This window comes from Pithys albifrons, chromosome 6, assembly GCF_047495875.1.
Source record: "Pithys albifrons albifrons isolate INPA30051 chromosome 6, PitAlb_v1, whole genome shotgun sequence".
Taxonomy (NCBI): domain Eukaryota; kingdom Metazoa; phylum Chordata; class Aves; order Passeriformes; family Thamnophilidae; genus Pithys; species Pithys albifrons.
This window is the reverse complement of record NC_092463.1, coordinates 40,494,907-40,514,998: the sequence shown is the minus strand read 5'-3', so window position 1 is coordinate 40,514,998 and position 20,092 is coordinate 40,494,907. Positions and strand designations below refer to the sequence as shown.

The 20,092-nt window shown below is 41.8% G+C and overlaps 1 protein-coding gene across 6 annotated transcripts in view; it reads left to right on the top strand.

The window, feature by feature from the left end:
* AMBRA1 (autophagy and beclin 1 regulator 1) overlaps positions 1-20,092 on the top strand; it is a 131,266-nt gene that overhangs the window by 19,525 nt on the left and 91,649 nt on the right. For all 6 annotated transcript variants that reach the window (XM_071558475.1, XM_071558476.1, XM_071558474.1 and 3 more), the window contains 2 exons: positions 13,078-13,164; positions 19,213-19,395. In XM_071558475.1, coding sequence (XP_071414576.1) covers positions 13,078-13,164; positions 19,213-19,395 — 270 coding nt within the window. The remainder of the gene's footprint in view (positions 1-13,077; positions 13,165-19,212; positions 19,396-20,092) is intronic.

Below are 20,092 nucleotides of genomic sequence, written 5' to 3'. Positions count from 1 at the left end.
AGGTGTGCCCTGTCCTGTTGCCAGGCATGTTTGCATAAACCCACATTTCACAAGGAGATGCCTTATTTTTCTATCAAGAAGCTTTGTCTGGCAATTATGTTAAACTTCTCTAACCACTCCACTGCACTCATTGCAGAGGTCAAATTCTGTAGACTGTGGTACCAGTAACTTCTGTGCCTGCATCTTGTGTTTCTGCCTTGCCTCACCTATTTAGTTTGACAGACAAGATACACTCCTGAAGTTATCTGAACATCTGAGAAGTCTTTTGCACTGTCCTGGGTGATGGTTTTGCCATGCACACAGATAGAAAGGAGTGAGTGTGTGGGGGATGGGGGAGTTTTTGTCTGAATGCACTTGTATAAACAGCTTTCTTTAGTTTGTGAGTATATAGAAGGCAGAGTCCATAGTGCTGTGCAAATAATTGACCTGCTGAAGTTGCACAGCTTACCAAAGACTATCACAGACTGTTCTGAGTTGGAAGGGACCCACAAGACATTGCTTTTACATGTTTTTGTATGTTGGATGTACTGTGCACAAGTGACAAGTGAAGACCAGATTCTCTGGAACCATTTGACAGGGTCTAGGGTCAAATTTCTGTCTTTTGTTTTGTCAACTCTTGTCTGAGGATTCTGATTCCTCCTGCCTGTGCTCTTGCTATGCAATGTGAACCCAGTATTTTTTGCTGAGTGAAGACTGTGTTGCACTCAGACTGGAAGAGGAAGCTATACATAGGATTGTAAATGTGATCCAGGTGTCAGTGCTGTACATTGGAAGTGAGTTTGTGTTGTGTTTCCCTTATAAAGTTTTAAGTGTTCTAACTGTGGTTTCACCTGTTAATCCAGTGTGGGCCTTTGTGCTCTGCCCTTGTCAGGCAGGTAGAGGCCTGGCATAACACCAGTGCTGAAGGTGGGAGGAGTGGTGCTGTTCTCACCTACCTGGGTAGTGCAGTGACTCCAGCTCATACCACATCTCTCTTTGGTCCTGATGGCCTTTCTGTGACAGCACACAGCTCTCCCATGCTTAGAGCGTGTATGAAAAGAAACACCTACTCTTGTTCCACTTTGAATTTTTCAGGATTAATTATTTCCGTACTTCTTTTCTACCACAAGGGGGTAACGTTGCTTCTGTTCCTTTCTGTCTCCTTTCAGAACCAGAAAGTTACTGAGTTCTTGTACAAAGAAAGCAGGGTAGCTTGAGGACCCTCCCCAGTCCTGAACTGCAGCTTGTCTCCTTTGTGACCATACATTTGCAAGTTCTTCAGTGTTTGGGGATAGGCGTGAATGGGGGGATCCAGAGGGGAAATGGCTCTGCTACAGAGTGCAAGCAAGGGAGGAGCTTAATCCTTTTGACCCTTGTAAGGGTTAAAGAGAGATAGATAGGATTTGAGGTGAGACAAGTATTTTGTCTTTCTGATATGCAAATGCTCATTGGTTAGAGCTGTAAAAGACCTCAGCAGCTTTGTAGAATTCGTGTGGACTTCTTGCTTAGTGCCTGCCAAGCCTGGAGCAAACGTTTCTTTGTAGTCTGCCTTCTCAGAGGTTTTGTTTTCATTTAAATGGTTACTCATCCTCAGAGGACTTCCATAATATGGAGCTTGTTTTCTGGAGGAATGCTTGGCAGATGTTGGCTGAAGTCTGGGTGATCACCTTTTCCACGGGGCTGTATTTATTTACTTCTTCAAGCTATTACCTAAATTTTGGGGCTTTTCCCTGAGAAAGCATTGAATGTGTTTGAAGGTGGTGGGTGATTTTTTTTACTTTATTTTTTTCCCTCCCTAATGCAAAGAGGTCTGACTTTCTCATGGCCTTGAGGGGATGCCTCTTCTGGTTCTAAATTGTAGATACAGTGCTGACTTGTGATCGAACTGGGACCAGCCTGTGGTTAAAGCAGATTGTCAGGGTAGGAACGCCCCCATCCCTGCCCTGCAGTAGTGAGTGCTGTATATGAAAGGCACAGAGTACAGTCACTTTTGCAGCTTATTTCTGCGTTCATGCTGGAGCCAGAGCTTCTGATGTGCAGCTCTGGTTTTTCATCCAGATGACCAAGCTGTTCAGATCTCTGCATGTATTGACTTCTGGTAGTTTTCTTACTGTGCAAAGCACTGAATGAAAGGGTGTATGTCGCTCATATCCTTGCTGTAAAAACAAAGCAGCCAGAACACTTCCTTGCCCCCTGCCACGGGTACAGAATTGCCTAGGAAGAGACAGTTCTGTGGCCGAAATTACCGTCAAAATAAGAGAGGAGGGCAGTGCTATTCACTTTACTTTTTGGGGAGAGAGAACCAAAGCAGGTGAACCTTATCTAAATCTACAAAATAGGGTTTGTGGTAGAGACAGAACACATAGCTAGTGTATTCTGTCTTTTGTTCCATTCCTTATTTCACAGAATCCGTGTTGTTACTACTTTTTTCTTAGTTGTTTACAGCAGTTAGGGCTTGCTTATTCAAGTATTTAATGTACATTCTGGCAGTGGTGTGTAGTTCACTGAGAAAGGGAGACTTGAGCCAGAAGAGCATGCCTGAGAAGAGAGGCAGCAATATCAGGCTCAGGCTGCATATCAGTAGAAGTGTGGCTTCTGCCTAGTCTAAATAGTCCTACCCAACATAATTTTCCTCACTCATTATGTTCAGGCCCATTACTTGTGGAAACCTTACTAGGCTTGTGTCCTGGCATTTGTACTTTGGGCTCAACATTTTGTTTAACGTTATGGTGTGTAGACCTTATCTGTGCTGTGGAAAGAAAGATTTTTCTGATAAACCTTGTAGCAGCATCCATGTGTAATGTGATAGTTTGGGAAAAGTTTATGCTGTGCTGTTTTCAGGCTGGTTAAGAAATAATTCCAAAGATGCTTGTTAAAATTCTTGGAAGTTGAGTTGATAAGTAATATCTCAGTAGTTAGTAAGGAACAGTAGTAGTTAGTAAGGAACAGTAGAGCAAACAGAAGTTATGAATGGATTTGCAAGCAGAGATGAAAGGTTTCTCCTTGGGAAGAGGTGCTTGAGGGAAGATGGCCAAAACTGTGAAGAAAGGGAATTATTTCTCTAAATTACAGCCTGGGCACATCTGTGTGACCAAAGACCTAATTTGTCAGTTGTGAACATAAAGTGAAGTCGTAGTCTGAAGGTGACACGAGCATTTAGACATGATAATTAGCAGTGTTTATGGGTGAGATGTGCAGGCTGGGGACAAACTTGGAAGGTATTGTTTGTTTGGCCTTTTCTAAAAATGGAAAATGCAAATTAATTTTATCATGAAACGGTAACCATAGCCTGAACTGCCGGAGAGACTGCCATGATACCTAAATGGTCAGTTAATGCATAGGTATGCTCTGAGGTTATTACTGCCACCCTTCCAGCTTTGTGGTTTGGGTTTTTTTTCCAGACTGAGCCTGCTTGTCTCTGTGTGGGCAGGAAAGACTTTGTTTTACTGACGTCATAGAAGTTAGAGCTCTTGAATATGCCACTAGTTACGAAGAAGAACAAGAAAAATAAGTGCCTATTTTCTTGCACAAATATTCCTCCCTCTGCCTTTGCTGGTTTCCTGATTTAAGAATAATGTGAGGTTGCTGGAGCCCTTTTACTTATTCAGTGAGGGTTGATGAGGGAAAAAAAATGCCTTGTGCTTTCCCTCTTGTAGTGACTAATAAAAGTCTTGCTGCCGAGTTTCCCCCAGTGCTTTGGAAAGGGTTTTTTTGGGCGTGTATACGCAGTCTTCGCAGTCTTCGCCAAACTTGCAGAGAGGCCTAAACTGCCTTTTCTTTTTCCTGGCCTGAATGTAAATTTACAGTAATGATTGTAGCATACCAAAAGACATTCTTTCCCCAGCTCTTGGAGCAGCTTGACTTGCAAACGCAGGTGTAGAAATAACTCTGCTTTCTTAGATACCTTTATGGTGTTTCCCCTTTCAAACCACTGCCCTTCTCCTGCATTCTTCTTTTTTTTTTTTTGGTAGTCCAGGTCTAGTGATGAGGAGTTCACATATAAAAGAAGCAGGTAGAGTTTATTCCTTTGCAATCTCTAGGAAATGGGGGCCTGTTTCCCCACAAGTGTTTGTCTGTGGGACTGTTCTTTGATTCCACCTGTTGCAGCATGGCAGCAAGGGAAATTATTGAAATTGGCTTCCAATGATGATTCCTAGTGAGGATGGAAGAGGTATGTGCTTCCAAATCGGCTTACATATTTGCTTCTACTGAGGAGTGTTGAGGTCTGGAGATTGGGTGGCTTGGCTTTGATTGCGATTTTTTTTTAAATGTGTGTGGTATGTTTTTTTGTTGGGTTTTTGTTCATTTGTTTGTTTTGAGGAAGACCTGTATGAGGTGACCATAGAACAAAGGTCTTGAATAAACACAGATTGCTTAGAAGTTTAAAGACAGCTGACTTCAAACGGATAGCTATTTGAGGACACCATGAAACACATCCATTCTCAGCTTTCCTGCAGACAGGGAAGAAGTGTGAATAGCTTCGCTCTCTTGAAAGCCATCCTTAGGCTGTCTGTCTCCTCTGCTGTCGGCTCATAGTTTCCTTGCAGCCGCCTGATCCAGGGTGGGCAGCATGTCCAGACAAACTCACTTGACCAGCTATAGTTGCTCCTGTTCCTGTCTTTCACTTACATTCCCTGATTTAATGCAATTTTAGTATTCTGTCCTAGGGGATGATGCTCAGCTTACGGTGGTCATGCTTAAAATACGGAGTTGTGATTTCTGGAACTTGTTGTCTGGCTTCAGATAAGTCACATAAAACAATCTTTAAATTTCGACTTGATTTTATTTTTTGCCAAGAAATAAGTTATGGGGAGGCCCTCAGACCTTCTCTTTCAGGCCTGCTTGCTGATCTAAAAGCTCTCTGTAGCTTTTTTCAGTGTAGGGAGGAGCCGGAGATGTTGGTAGTATAGTGTGCCTTTATTATGCTAATACAAGCCCTTAGTCTTTAGATGTGCAGTCACTTTACATATATTGTGTGTGTGCACTCATTCTTTATGCTCTTTAGAAATGCACACAGCATGCTGTGCCCGGGAACAGAGTGCCCTCCTCCAGTTCTTTCTTCCTTATTGCAGAATCTGGACTGGAGAACTTGCAGTAGGGCAGCATGCATCTACTCTGAGGTTGGAACAAGAGAGAGGGGACCTGTGGTCTGCCTCGGTAATACAGCTGTAACCAAAACAGTGATGACTGGATTTCTCCAGTGGAGCTGCTCTGGTCTGTTGAATAGCTAACATGCATTTTAAAGATTTCCCGCGTACGTATTTAACCGATTGCACCAAATGGCTGTTTGTGCGATGATGTAACTGACCTCCTCCCTTGCTCTTCTTGAGAAGGCACCTGCTGGAACTGAAAGCTGTAAATAAACAAGGTGCATTATCTGCCAGGAAACTGACTCATTTTTCTGCTTGAAATGCATTAATATCAAATCTTTGCCCTATCTTCCTGAAGTGGGAAGGCTGGACTTAGTGCCTGAACTACCCTGCCAGTGATCTGTTAACCTGGCTTTCTTCGTTACTACAGCCTGAGCAAGAGCGTTTTAAAGGAATTGATTGATTTGTGGTGAGACTTCTGTTTTCATAGCCTTAGAAGCCTATGGAGATAACGATATGGCTTCTACCTTCTCAGGAAAGACACCTCTGACACCTCCTCTTCAATTCTCTATAGAGAAACATGAGTCCTATGTGATTATCCCTGAAGCTGACGCAGATCTGAGTGCATGGGTAAGCAGAGATTTCTGCTGTCCACACAATCTGTGGTGTTGGGAACTCCCAGAACAAGGAGAATTTGCAGCATGCATTGTACACACGAAGGTAGGTAGAAGAGCCCTCAGAAGAGTAAAGCTGTCTGCAGGCTGCAGGAGTTCAGTGTGTTGGCTGTGTTCTGGCCATGCTTTCAAGCCTGTTTTCATAACTAGCAACCCATACCCTCCAGCTGAATTTCTGGTATAGTGGCATGTTGTTAAGGGTCTAGGAATGCAGTATCTGTTTCAGCTTGGATGAGGTGCCTGCCCTGTTCAGAGCACTGGTGTGAAAATGACACTGTAAAGGAAAACAGCAGATGCAGTAGCTTGAGCTGCTCTAAATTTCTTCTTCCCTTCCTGCTGCTCAAGCTTTGTCCTCTGCAAAATGAAAGTGCAAGACCTTTCATTGTTCTTTTCATGTTGGAGTTATTGACAAATTAATCAATGCTGCTATAGCTGGTCTTGACCCTTTTAATGTCTATCATGGATGTGTGCTTCCTCTTGCCTGTTGAAGTAACACATTAATCATTCCCTGGGTGCTGTATGATGAGGACCTCTGCAGAATGCTCATTAATCTTTTGTTCTGATGTGTGGCCTTTTTCAGCAGGTGAAGTAATAGATTAACAGTGCAATCTTGGGTCTTCTGAAAAGAGTCTGTCTCTTTCCTCAGAGCTGCCAACTTTCCCTGCAATGAGCTCCAGAGGTGCTGCTGTGTTGCTCCTGTGGCATCAGGTGGTCAGTAGAAGTTGAAGTTCTAGTCAGAGAGCAGAGGTGCAGTAGCACAATTCATCAAGTGGTATTACTTTCTAGTTAAATTGAAGAAAGTAAACTTTAAAGGGTTAAACATGTTCTTCTTGACACTCTGCTTCCTACCTTGTGATTAGAAGAACTCGAATCCCTGTGCTCATTTCTGCTGTTCAAACTCTTACCGACAGTTCTTTGTTTAATGTAATTGTGCTCTTTCTCTCTGTACTCCCTCCCGTCTTGGCTGAAGACCTTAAGTGCTGTTCTCTGACTGAGAAATCCTTACAGCTTCTTTTCAGTAGGATTCTTGCCCAGAATCAGCAAAGGGGAAAGGTTGGTTTTGGTGATAACTTCTGCCTTGTATCAAACGTGCTTCTCTGACAGCTCCATACCTCCAGTTGGGAAGAATGTCTTCTCTGTCCCTGGTTGCCCTTCAGAGTTAGCACAAGTTCTTTCCCACAAAGAGGCCAAAGTGTCCTACAAAGGCCGTGTTTGGAACGTGTCTGTGATCACATATTGCCCATTTCCTTTCCCTACAGAAAGAAAATTTTCATGTAAAGGTTGCACATTATGTGGAATAGCAAAAAAAAAGGTGATGAAAAGGATGCCTAACAGGGTTTGGATACTCATAAGAAAGGCAGTAACTGTCTTTCCTCACCGAGGATGAGTTGTTTGGCACAGATGTGAACAAGGGAATGGAGGAACTAACTGAGAACTGTAAAAGTGAGTGTGGAGGTTTTAATGAGCAGTGAAACTTTCGGGTTATTTGTCTCTTGTAGACAGTTACAGGTATCTTAAGAAACTGATTCTTTTGTTTGACTGTTTCTGACCTGTCCTAATCCAGTCTTGATGCCAGGCTAAATATGTCCAACCATAATCATGTGAAAGCTGAAACAGTCCAGAAATGTTAGCTTAGAAGTATCAGAGCAGATTATGTTAAGAACTTAATTTTAGAAGTCATTTTTTCAGCCAGTCTTTAGAGCTGCATACTGATTGCTTTTTTATTTTGAGCTTGAATATGAAACTGGTGAATAGCAATAGTGTTTTTCTGTTTGACAAGAACTACAAAACTTGTATGGAAAATGAAGCTATGGAAAAGAATGCATGATGGTTTCTGCTTATGTGATTTCAATTTGCCCTTTGAAAGTAGGCAATACAATACAAATGTCTGGAATAATTTTTCCTATTCTTCTGAGAAAAGGGAAGGGAAAAATACCTAAGCCAGTGTATTGAATTGTTTGAGATTTTTATTTGGAATAGTTTTCTAGTGTTCTATTGAGGCTATAATTTATCTCCAAGAATTAATTTGGCTTGTTAACAGTTAATAATTGAGTTTAGGATTTGAGGGGAGGTTGTGCTGTTATTGGGCAGCTGGAGAACATTCAGCTGTTTTCATGCTTTCAGCTTTCTTGTTATCTTTAGGTTATACATTGCCTGGCTGTAAGAGGAAGGTGACTGAAGGGAATCTAGTTTTGAACTGTTGTTCTTTACCTTCTTATGAGGAACCACAGGAGCACATCCAGGGACAAGTGCTCAGAACTGAGTGCTGCTGGAAATTGGAGGGCTGAAAAAGCGATGTATTGTGCATGACGTAGTGTGATAATTTTCACCTCTAAATGGGCAGTAGGGAATAGAAAAGTCTTTTCAGGGAAGATACAAAAGTAGGAGAGGAAAATCACAGAAGCTGCCAGAGTTGTCAATGTACTTTTGCTTCAAATGATAACTAGGAATTTCTCTAAGGTCTCTTCATAGCTGAAGGCTGGGTCTGTTGGGAGGGGTAGATGTGATTGCTGTCCTTGCTTCATTTTACTGGCTTGCTCCGGTTGTTGGTGTGCAGCAGCTTAGCAGGATGGTAGCTGACTGAACACCCTGTTGATTTTAAGTTAACTAAGCCTCAAAGGTGTTTGTTAATGCCTTCCTCGGATGGGGATGAAAACCCTTCCTTCAGCGTGGCTTGGAGTAGTGCTACTCAGTAACGTGTGTGCTCTGACAGCAAATCTAAGATGTAGTGTAGGGATTACATATCCTTAGAAACTGTTACTGAAAAGTTAAATTTGCTGCAGTTAAGTGTCTTCTCAAAGCCGGCCAAGATGAGTCACTCTGTCCCAAAAGGTTTTGGTGGTGATCCTCACCTCCGTGGGGAGAATCTGGGTATAGTCCAGTGGCTGATGCGCACTGAGGAGATTTCTCCATCATTTTTTCCCCCTCGAGCTGCAGCTTCTAGCATTCAGCTGCTTCATTCCTGAGAAATTTCCCTTTTCTGCTTGTAGTGTCTTGTATGCCTGCACGCTGTTTCTGTCTCCCTTGTCTAGAGGTAACTTGGGCTTTGCTTCCTTTCCCCCCTTGCTGGCAATTGCTACAGACCTGGGGTAGCAGAGCAAGTGTAGAGTGGCAATTCCATAGCTACTGCTATCTGACAGAACAGGAGTGTGCTGAGATCTCAATGCTGCTGAACAGAGGCAATTTGTATCTTGTAGTAGTTTTAATTAAAAAAATAAACCAACAAAAATCTACAATCCCCCTTCTCCTATTCTAGCAAGTTGGGGCAGAAGCATCTCTCAGGGTGAGCAGAGTTAATCATCATCGTTGCAGCATTGACTGACAACCTGGAGGCTGATAATATGTGATTTTTTAAAATTTTTTTTTCCTGATGAGCGGGGGAGGAGAGTGGAAATTGCAGTTTCTCTACTAATTGCACTTTACATGTCATTTGTGACAATTTCATATTGTCTAGACAGAGATAGTGGAGCAATTGCTTCCACAGAGCCTAGTGTTAGCCTGTTATATATCTGGGTAGCAAAAATGAAGGATGTGGGAGAGGAGGAGGTTGCTGTAAGCTGCAGAAAGGATTCAGGAGTCAGCATGGTCTACTGAAATGTCTCAAAAGGAGGTGCAAGCAATATGCATTTCTGTTCTCTCTTTGCCCACTTCTTTGTTGGGAACTCAGATGTTTAGTGGCTAGCAGTTTTCTATAACAAAGCTGCTTCTCTTCAGACATGGGTTATGTTTATCTTCTGTAACAGAAATGCTAAGCTTTAGTGTTTACATGGTAGGATGTTGGGCTGCCTTATACTTTGGGCTTTCTGAAAACAGTCCTTGTCTCTTCTGGGACTTTGGGTGGCGAGAGCCGAGTGTGACATCTACGACTTGGTAGAGTGCAGCGTGGCCTTGTTTAAAAATATTTATCTGCGCCTTACCAGGGGACAGCAGGTTACACTACCAGTGTCACAGATGGGACTCTTTATTGACGATTATAGTGGTGTATCTATTATTGAGCCCGTTTGTCAGTACCAAATGCATTTGGATCTGTAACTTTGGATCTCAGGGGCTCAGTATAGAATGAGTTAGTTAAATAATAGATTTTATTTGTGCTTAGTATGCTGCTTCAGTGCAGATAATTGTTATTCTCTGGAGCAGAGATAGTCCGACTGGATCTCACGAGATTGCATGTTGCCTTGTTTTGAATTTTTCCTGCGCTGCGTACTTACATCCCCCAGTTCATTGCTTTGTGATCTGAGAGGATACAGTTATAGGACAATTAATTAAGATCTACCAATCAACCTTAAAATCAGCTATAACTTTTAGCAGTACTTCTAACTGAATTATCTTTGGCCACCTGATCTGAATGTGGCCCTAATATGTGGTTGTGTGCCTCACTGTGAGGTAGCACAGGAGCTGAGTTTGGTCTTGGCAAGCTTGGAAAGTTCTGCTAGAAAGGCCATATTAGCTGGCACCATTCAACTCAGACTGTGCAGCCTCAGAAAGGGTCTTGGGAAATGTGTTTAATTGTGATTCTCACAACCCTCTAACTACTGGTTAGAGAGCCCTTCTGGTGAACGAGACGCTCCTGCAACAGCAGCTCCTGTTGCTGCATGGGAGGGAGCTGCAGGCTGTTCAGGGAACATCACAGGGCTGCTGAAGCCTGTAAGAAGTCTTTTTACCTGGACACTTGGCCATCCTGTGGCTCAGGCAACTGTTAGTTTGTGTTTTACTGAAGTATTACATACCAGTTCTCATCTGAGGTGCCAGGTACCTGCTAGAGCAAGACTCTCCAAGTATTTATTTCAGTGATTGGATGGGATGGTGAGACAAGAACTATGGATTCCTCAAAGTGCTGTTTCCAAGCCAAGTGGAGGGTCTCCTGACAGACTCAGAGCAAGTTACAGTGACGTGTCCCCTGCTTCTACTTCTGCACCCTTGTGGAGTCCTTTGGTAGGTACAGATTTTGATTTCCTTCAGCACAGCTGCTGGTGCTGCTTTCTGAAGGTGATCCCTCAAAGTCAGTGATCTTAGGCAGCTGCTAGCTGAGAAGACAAATATGGCTGGAGAATACCGGGGGATTTCTTTTTAACAGAATCTGCTGGGCTGTGCAGCATGTACTGGTCATCTTCCCTTGTGGCTCTGATTTTACTGGGTCACTTAGTGGATAGACGCTGAAAGGCTAGAAAAGAGGGTGGCATGAGTAGTGTATCGGGACCAAGACTTGACAGGAGTGAGATTGATGTGTGCACATTATCTGAACACCATAGGAATTGCAGAGAAATGGCATCAAACAAGTTGCGTGGGTTGCTCACATCAGGAGGCAGCTGCTGTTTCTAGGGTTGTGGCCCTGCCAGAATCTGCATGCTGTGGGAGCTCTTCCTCCATGATTAAGTCCAGTGCTCAGGCAAGATGTTCCAGTAGGATGGCAGCCTTGGCATATCCAGGTTTCTTGCAAACTGCTCTTTTTGGACCACTCTGCACAGGCAGCTCCGAAGAGCAGATTTCCAAAAGGCATGTTGGTGTTGGCAGTGGCAGTAACTATTCTCTGAACTCTGAGCCAGTGTTTCAGAAAGGGCCAGTTGATTGAGTAGATAAAACATCCCTTCTGCTAATGTCAACCTGCCTGCCTTCCCCCCAGAAGATATTAAAGCAGTTTGTATTAAAGCAGTTTGTATATCGTGCAGGTGGTAAGTATACCTTATAAGTGCAGGACTTCAGGTATACCTAAAGCTGTAGTACCGTTTCTTCTGGATTAGCTGCTTTTGCACATATTAACATATGTTTGGAGCAGAAGAGAGGGCTTGGTAAGATAGGATTGAAGTACAACAAATTTCTGGGGAGGCAAGGGGATAGCAATATCTATCAGTGTTGAAGGTTAGAGCTTTTTGACTCAGTAACCTGGGAACCTGGGGTATTAATTAATCCCAAAGTTTTAGAGATTTAATAACTGTTCTTGAATAAGACAAAGGGTTGCCAAGCAACTTTGTGCCAGAGAGGACAGGATTTCTTGCCTTCTGTAGTCCTAGTGCTTTGTGGCAAGTACTGAGTTTCTTAAGCTGACACACTCCTTTCCAACTGTAAAACTGGAGCCCTCTCTTGCTGGTTTTTTGCGTTCTAGATCTATAATGTAAAATGTTTTGTTTTTTATTTGCCAGAAGGCAGTGAAAATTTGTCTTGAGATCCTGACAGGTGGGCTGCTGCTTGAAAAAAACATGTCTCATTTCAATTCTACTGTCTTTATGTAGCAAGAAATGGGAAGTTGGGTGGGGATTTTATCTGTCCTTCTTCCTGCTTCCTCTGTTGATGCTCGTAGTCACTGCAAATGGTAACTGTGCATTAGGAGTGTGGGGCTAAGGCTGAGAGATTCAAATCTTTCTCAACAGTTGTGTGTGTGGGTGAATAGAACAGATGTGGTGTTGGACCTCTTTGACTTTCACACCACAACAGTTTTCATTAAGTTACAGACTGGAAAACAAAATCTAGCAGTTCTGATGCAGAAAGACTTGAAAGGGAACTCAGCAGTCTTATAAACTTCGGCTGCTGGTTTTTCCACTTTCTGTAACTGCCTCAAACCATCTCTCTAGTGTTAATATAATGGCTGCAACAGGCCATGAGTCAGTCTTGAAACAATACCGTCCTCTGCTTTGTGACAGAAGCTCAATAGAGCTGCATGTAGAAGCCAGGGTGGAGGACATGTTCCTGCTATATACTTTTGATTCTGCTGCCTTCGTGACTCAGACTCACTTCTCGCATATTCAGGCTCTCTGGCTGCATTTGCATACATTTACTTCTTGAGTATCTCTCCCTGTGGTGAATAAAAATACAGAGGAATAGAACTTTTTTTTTTGTAACTGAAAACCTCTTTCAAAGCCTTGAGGCTAAGATTGAATATCTTACTGTGAATAAACACCAGTGGTGCCCTTCAAGTCCCGATGCTGAGGTGTGTTCTTTGTCTTGTGCTCCACGGCTCTTTCCTTGTGTAGCCACCTTTCAGTAGATACGAATATGACAGATGGCCAATGCAGTGGTAGTGTTTATGAACTTGACACATTTGGATGGCTTGTCTCCAAAGGAGAAGTGATATCTGCATCTTTCTCTTGGAACTTGGAAGAAGGTTTGGGACCACTCTTCCTCCTTACTCGAGGTGTTCTTTTTCCTGTGCAGTGAGAATATTACACTTCGAATAACTGTGGTGGTGAAAACACTTGTGCCATCAGCGAGTGGTTCAGTATGTTGCAGAATTCTCTGCACTCATGATAGAAGTAGTCTTAAGAGGTTTCAAAAAGTAGGGCATAAATAGGAGGGATATTCCTGAATGGTCTTTGACTTGATAATTTGTTTTTTCTTTCTAGAAGGTTGCTGGAGTCCTCCCTCATTTCATTATCTCGCTATGATGGAGCAGGATCCCGGGAACATCCGATCTACCCAGATCCGGCCAGGTAAAAGTTAAATGCAGTCTAAATGTATTTAAGTCTTATAGACAAAAGCATAACTTTGGTATAACTCACTAAATCCTCTGGGAATGGTTCTCATGTTGGGCTCATTGCCTCCTTAATGACTTGCCATGAGGACAGAGTGCAAAATAAGAGAGAAGATGCTGTTAAGTCAGGGGGAGAATGAGGACAAGAGGAAGGAATTACTGTTCAAGTAAGCACAAGGATTCCTGAAATCGTGTGGGATGGAGAACACTAGGTGGCAAGCAGGTCCAACAGTAAATGAGATATATCAATATATTCAATATCCCTTCTGAAGAAAAATTAATCAAATCCAAATAGCCTATTCAGAAGAATGAGAGAATGCAGGAAAGGCAGTTAGGAGCTGATGTTAGCAGACAACATGCTTGGAAGAATGAATTGTCTTCATAAGCGTATCCGTGTGAGAGAGAGCATAACCAGGAGGTTATGTATACTTGACTAAGAACAAAATATGACAGTTATTTCTGAAGAGTCATGAATCATTGACATTAGACATAGAAACACCTGTAGTGCTGCTTAATCTTCAAAAGAGGTGGGAGTGTTTCAGAGGACTAGAAAAAGCAAATGTGGCAGAGTTATCAAAAATGAAAAGGAGTGATCTTTGCAGTTTCTGCTTGGTGTATTAAGACAGCAACAGATGGGATAATGTGACCCACAAGCTGTGTCAGAAGAAATGATAGAATTGTGAACAGCAAGATGCTTTGGAAGCTTTCAAAGAATAGATCGTGACAAATAAACTGTCTTTAGATGGGTTTAACAAAGCTATGAATGAGGAAAATGCAGTAAGTGTAAAATACATCTGATTTAGCCTTTTAGGAAACCTCTGGCATAGCTGCATGAATTGAAAGCTGCTAGGATTTATCATAAAGGAGAGTACGGGAATACCACTGAAAGAAAATTAAATCTTAAATTGCTGAGGGATGTTTGTTTTTTTGTGGGGTTTGGTGGGTTTTTTTGATCTTGTTATTTTTTTCATCATTAACAACAAAACATGCATTTTTACACTGATACAAGCTCTAAATACAAGCTCTGAAATAAAAGGCTGTATTGTAAACTGGCCAAATGGTAAAATCGTGTTGGGAAATAACTCCTTGCTAACTATCTCTGTAGATAAAGCCTTGTAGAGGTGAAATCTTACATTAGGGGTTTTTTTCCCATTTGTTGTGGACAAAGTTGCTTTGTAAAGAAAATTCAAAGACTCAGGAATGATGTAAACAAAACACTAGTGGAAGTAAGGTGGAATGTGCTGCTCTATGTAAAGTCATTTGGAAACCAGCTTAAATGACTGCTGAAGGCCTCGGCAACTACATGTAAGAACGATGCTGATAAATGTAAAAGCTTCTAAATGGCAGTTGATTAAATGACAGGTAAAGTATTTGGTTTTGAAAGTTTGATTTTGATTTTGGAAAGATGCAAATAGTATTTTATAAATGGTAATTAAAAGGTATTACTACCTTCAGGTCAATTGATGAATGCCAAGAGCTGCTAAATTGCTGCGAGTGCACTGTTCTTTATTTCTGAAACATGTAGTCCAAAACAGGCAGATTGATATAGCAGATATTTTAAGAATTGATTCTGGCTCTCTGGGAGCTGCCTTCTAAAAGAGAAAAGGACAGCCTGCCTAGGTTACTGAATTTTTTTTCCTTCTGTCGGGCATCTGCTGTGATGAAGCTCAATAAAGTGTATGAAAAGGGATCAGTGCCTGAGACATTTCCTAGCATAAGGCGAATTGTCAAAAATATTTTCCTGCTTGAAGCCATTTTTTAACTGATATGATGCTCTTCATGTGACAGTTCAAGTGGTTTTTAGGTTTCAGTAGAAGCTGTAGTGGTTAGAGTTTATAAGGAGCTTTGGAAGAAAGGTCCAGTGTTGAAATCTCTTCTGAGTGAGTTAGTTTGTTCCTGTAAATATCACTGTCCTTTTCAGAGAATGAGATTCACAGCTGCGTAGTCAGTACGAGCTGGAAGTTTGAGTGGGGTAGGATTAGAGTCTTTCTCCATAAACCTTATTGGTATGCTAAGCTAGCAGGATATTTTTAACTGTCACTCTAACTTGTTAGAAATCTGGGAATTTGGGATTAAGAGGAGTGTTACTGAATTTTGAGGGGTTTTTATAGCACAGAAGTCCTGTGAGGAGCAGCTGAGGGAGCTGGGATTGTTTAGCCTGGAGGAGGCTCAGAGACCACCTCATCCCTCTCTACAGCTGCCTGAAAGGAGGTTGTAGTCGGGTGAGCGTCAGTTCCTCTCTCAGGCAACAAATGACAGGACAAGAGGACAGTCTTAAGCTGAGTCAGAGGAGGTTCAGGTTGGACAGTAGGAGGAATTTCTTCACAGGAAAGGTGATTAGATATTGGAATGAGCTATCCAGGGAGCTGCTGGAGTCACTGCCCTGGAGGTGTTCTAAGAAGAGACTGGATGTGGCACACGAGGCCATGGTGTAATGGACATGGTGGTGTTCTGTCATAGATTGGTTTTGTTGATTTCAGAGGTGTTTTCCAGCTTAGTTGGTTCTGTGATCATAAGTTTGACATGTCTTTGACCTGTTAAATAACAAAGTGGAAAAGTGAAACAAAGGTGAAATAAACATCTAAATCTATAAGTAGACAACTACATATGTCTGCATGTGCACATGTGTTTTAAGTATGTATTGAAAATATACCTCCTTAAGACCAAGCTGTCTCCAGTGGAGTCTTTTTTTTTTTAAACTACACTGTCTGAAAAATTTATTTTTGAGCGTGTTTGTGTTAGTTTTATTTCTGCATCTGCTGTCTGTAATGGTACTATATTTGAATAACCTAGGTCAGGAGTGAGGTGGAGAGAACTTTTGAAGTTTCCTCAGATTAGAGTGAATGTTGTGATGTTAACTACAGCAGTATTTCTCAGTGGTCTTGCTGAACTTCTCTAAGGTCAACTTGGCTTTTCTGTCATTCTCCACAGTTTCCTTACATACTGAGCTTAAAAAGCAATCTGCAGAGGAATCAAATAAAGCTGTCATCAAAGATCACCTGTATTAATTTTTTTAAATAGAAATACTCAATAAGATGCTCCCAGACTGATATATAGCATCACAGGGGGTTTTGTAGAAAAAAATCTGAGCTGCTAGAAGATATTTTATCTCTCACACCTTTCTCTCTATGTATCAGACTTAAGCTTCTTGTGTTGTGTTTGGAAATCCTTTTCACAGTCTGTCCAAGTGTGCTATACCATGTGCTGTCAGGAAGGTGAATCTGGCATCTTGTCATCCATTGTGTCCAGTCTTCATTGCCTACCCTTTCTTGTTCTTCTAACAAGCATCATTGTGTTTGTTAATTCTGGTGTCCTGCATAATTTTAGAAGACTAAGTTTCTGCAAAATCAATTCTTCATATCCTTCTTTAAAACTCTCCCTTGCTGTGACATTAGCAAGAAGAAAAGTTTCACTGGTTACACTGCTGGACTGTTGAGACCACTGTCGATATTTTCCGTGTTCCCTTGTTTCCACGTTCCTTTTCTTTCTGTATGCGCACATACTATGCTGTAGACTTCTTTTTAGTCATGCACAAAGAGTTTGGCTTATGGGAAAGGCCAAAGAAGAGAACAGCTCCTCCTTTATGAGTCTGCTTCAGTAATGCCTTGCTTTTTTATACTTGGCCTATTAAATCTTACAGGGAGTAGAGAGAAGTGCTGCATTTGTACATCAATGCCTTCTACTTGATGTAAACATGAAGAGATTTAACTCCTTAAACAATGAATGAAACGTTCAGGAATCATTAAAATCAACCTGAGTGTGTGGTTCCCCTTAGCCTTTTGCTGCCTATTGACTTAGGTGTTTACAGTCCTGAGCCTGTAGTCTGTCTGCTGAACTTGCCTCTTTACCAAGATGGCATCTGGGAAGGTGCAGGGACCTTACCTTGGGGCAGTTGCTTTCTCTGTGTCTACATGACTTCTATTTTATTCCTTCTTGCCACCTTCTGTTTTGCTCACATGCCTGGAATGTATGGTGCAATTAGAGAGTCAATGTCCTTAATGGGTGTCTGCAGCAAAAGCAACATTAATACAATCTATCCTTTGAGGTATTAGTGCTTTTTTTTGTTCATGCTGCTGTAGAGAGCAGTCTCTAGAAATGCTGTTAAATGTAGTTTTCTATTGAAATACGAATCTAGTAGCAGAGCACGTTATCAGACCTGGTGTGATTATTTCCTGGCCCTGCTGTTGTGGATGTGAAATGTATCCATGTCTAAGCAAAATATTATTTCCAATATGTTTCTATAGAATCAGCACAGCTTGGAAGGAAGAAAAAATAAGTCTTTTATCAATCATATTATCAGAGATGATTATGGAGTTGAATTTTTGTCACTGGTTATAGTGTAGCACAGTGAAACTGTGTGATATTAGTCACTATAAAGTTAAATGTGTCTTTAAAAGTCTTCGTGGCTGAAGGTGAGGTCCACTGTAAAATGAATGTAGTTTGGGGGGGAAAAATATATATGTATGTTTATCCCCTGAAATTCAGTTTAAGTTTTTTGCTTTATTTTCTTTGTTTTAAACTGTTTATTCTTTCGTTCATAGATTTAAAATTAAGGCTGCTCTCTCCATTATCAGTGTCTTGCCTGTGGTGCCTTTGCAGGAAATGAGATTGTATTTTTATGACTCCGGGAAGTACCAGCTGAATAAAAAAGAAAAATCAAACACGTGTATGAAATGGGAAGAGAGGAGAAGGGAAGGGAAGTTAAAGGACTAGACATCTTATATCTAATTTCCAGGGTGGGGTGAGGGGAGTATTTGTTGTTGTCATCTCCCCTGCTCCCCCAGATTAGAATTAAAGTCAAATTCAAATAAGGCTAATAAAATGATAAATCAAGCATCTGAGGTGATTGTAACACTGAGTAACTGTGTCACAGAAAGCATGTGCAAGGAGCTGTGGATATAGGCAGGGTAGGAAAAGAATGTGTTTTTATCTGTCTAGCATCAAGAAAGTAATATTGGTGTGTGATAGCGAATGCAAACAAAGGCAAGGTTATGCATGAGAGAGAATTAAGAGTTAATTGCTGAGCCAAGTTTTCCTGTCGGGAGGGATGCAAGGCTTTTGAAGCTCCTCTTAACATATATCTTGTGGATCTGATGAAATTGCCACTATATGAAATCCCTGTCATTTAGATGGCAAAGTGTTGAAACAAAGCTGTGAAACCTTTTTTTTCCCTGCTTCGTACTCCAGTGCTTCCTAAGTCATGGCTGGGCTTCCTGAACAAAGAACTGGGAAGGGCTCTGCCCACATGGGTGTGTCCTTCGGGCCTGCATAGTGGATTTTTCGGGTTGTTTTTTTTTTCTTATTTTTTTCTTTTTTTTTTCCGGTGAGGCACAGCATGCACAGAACTGGCCCCAACGTTTAACTCCTGAGGTTCATCTGCCACAGCCGAGTGAGCTTGGACAGTGACAGTGAAGTCCTCAGGACTGGAACCTACAGCCCCCAATATTCCCAGGAGGTCTCCCATCCAAGTACTAACCAGGCCTGACCCTGCTCAGCTTCCGAGATCTGATGGGATCAGGTGTCAGGGTGGAATTTAACTGCCTGCATGCACCATAAGTACCCTCACAATACCACCACCTTCCTTCAGTGTTTATGTGAGCTCTGCTGCTGTTGGCATTGCAAGCAGAGTTCACACTGGGACGGGGCTTGGTTCTTATAAGTAGTGCTTGCTGCGCTTAGTTGAACAAACTGGCAGCAAACAAATCAGTGAGCTCCAAGAAGTCCTGAAAAGCGAATTTCCCTGTGCTGTGGGTGAGCTTTTTGTCTATAGGTACTGTGTAGTGCTTCTGTTTGCACAACAAGGGAATCACGTGGGAGTGTAGCATAGTATGGGGAAATTACTTCTACTGGCTCTTATTTATTCTGTCTTGCTCACAGATAAAATGCAAACAGTCAGTTTTGTGATATGCTGTTACTGTCCTGGCACTTGGAGTTCAAAAGGAAAATTAGGACTGGCTGTCATTCTGTACTTGTTTAATGAGTATCTGTATATTTTTCTCTTGCTCAGATTGTCTCCTGCTGCATATTATGCTCAGAGGATGATCCAGTATCTTTCCCGGAGGGACAGTATTCGACAGCGCTCTATGCGATATCAACAAAACCGTCTCCGTTCTTCCTCCTCCTCTGCTTCCACTTCAGAGAACTCAAGCCCATCTGTGGAGGGAAATGATCTGGAATTTGAAGATTTTGAGTAAGTGTGCATGCTGCCTTGCCTTCCTGCTTGTGTCTGTTGTCAGCATGAGACTACTTTCTGGTTTTCTACTGTGTACCAATCATAGACTCCTGAGGCTTCCTATAGGAACAGGTTAAGTCTTTCAATTAATCATTAGAGTAGTGATTGCTACAAATAGGTCTTGAAATTTCTGTTATGAAAATTAAGGATGCTGTAGACTACCTTCAACACATCAGGCTGTCTCAGCCGGATACAGAAGACTGGTTAAATAAATAAAACGAGAATCGTTCTCTCCCATGGAACAGATGGGGCACCAGGAGTTTACTAGAGCTGTCAAATGTTGAGACAGAACAGGAACCACTAAGAGGCTTTGCAGGACTTAGTTCTTTGCTTTAAAGCTGTAGGAGACAGTGACACATGTCCTTTTGCTTCTACTTGCTCTGTCTTTATAACTTTGTCAAATTAACTGAAATTCTTGGGATTGGGTTGGGCAGGATTTTTTGGTTTGGTTTGGTTTTTTGTTTGTTTATTTTGGTTCCCCTGTTTGGTTTGGTGGGTTTTTTTGTGGGTTTTTTTTGTTTGGTTTTTTTTTTGTTTGTTTGTTTGATTTGGTTTTTTGGGGTCTTGCGAGGGGTGGGTTTGTTTCAGTTGTAAATCTGTGTTAAGTCTTAGTTCCTGTAAGGAGATAAAAATGCCTCTTGTGTCAAAGTGAGGA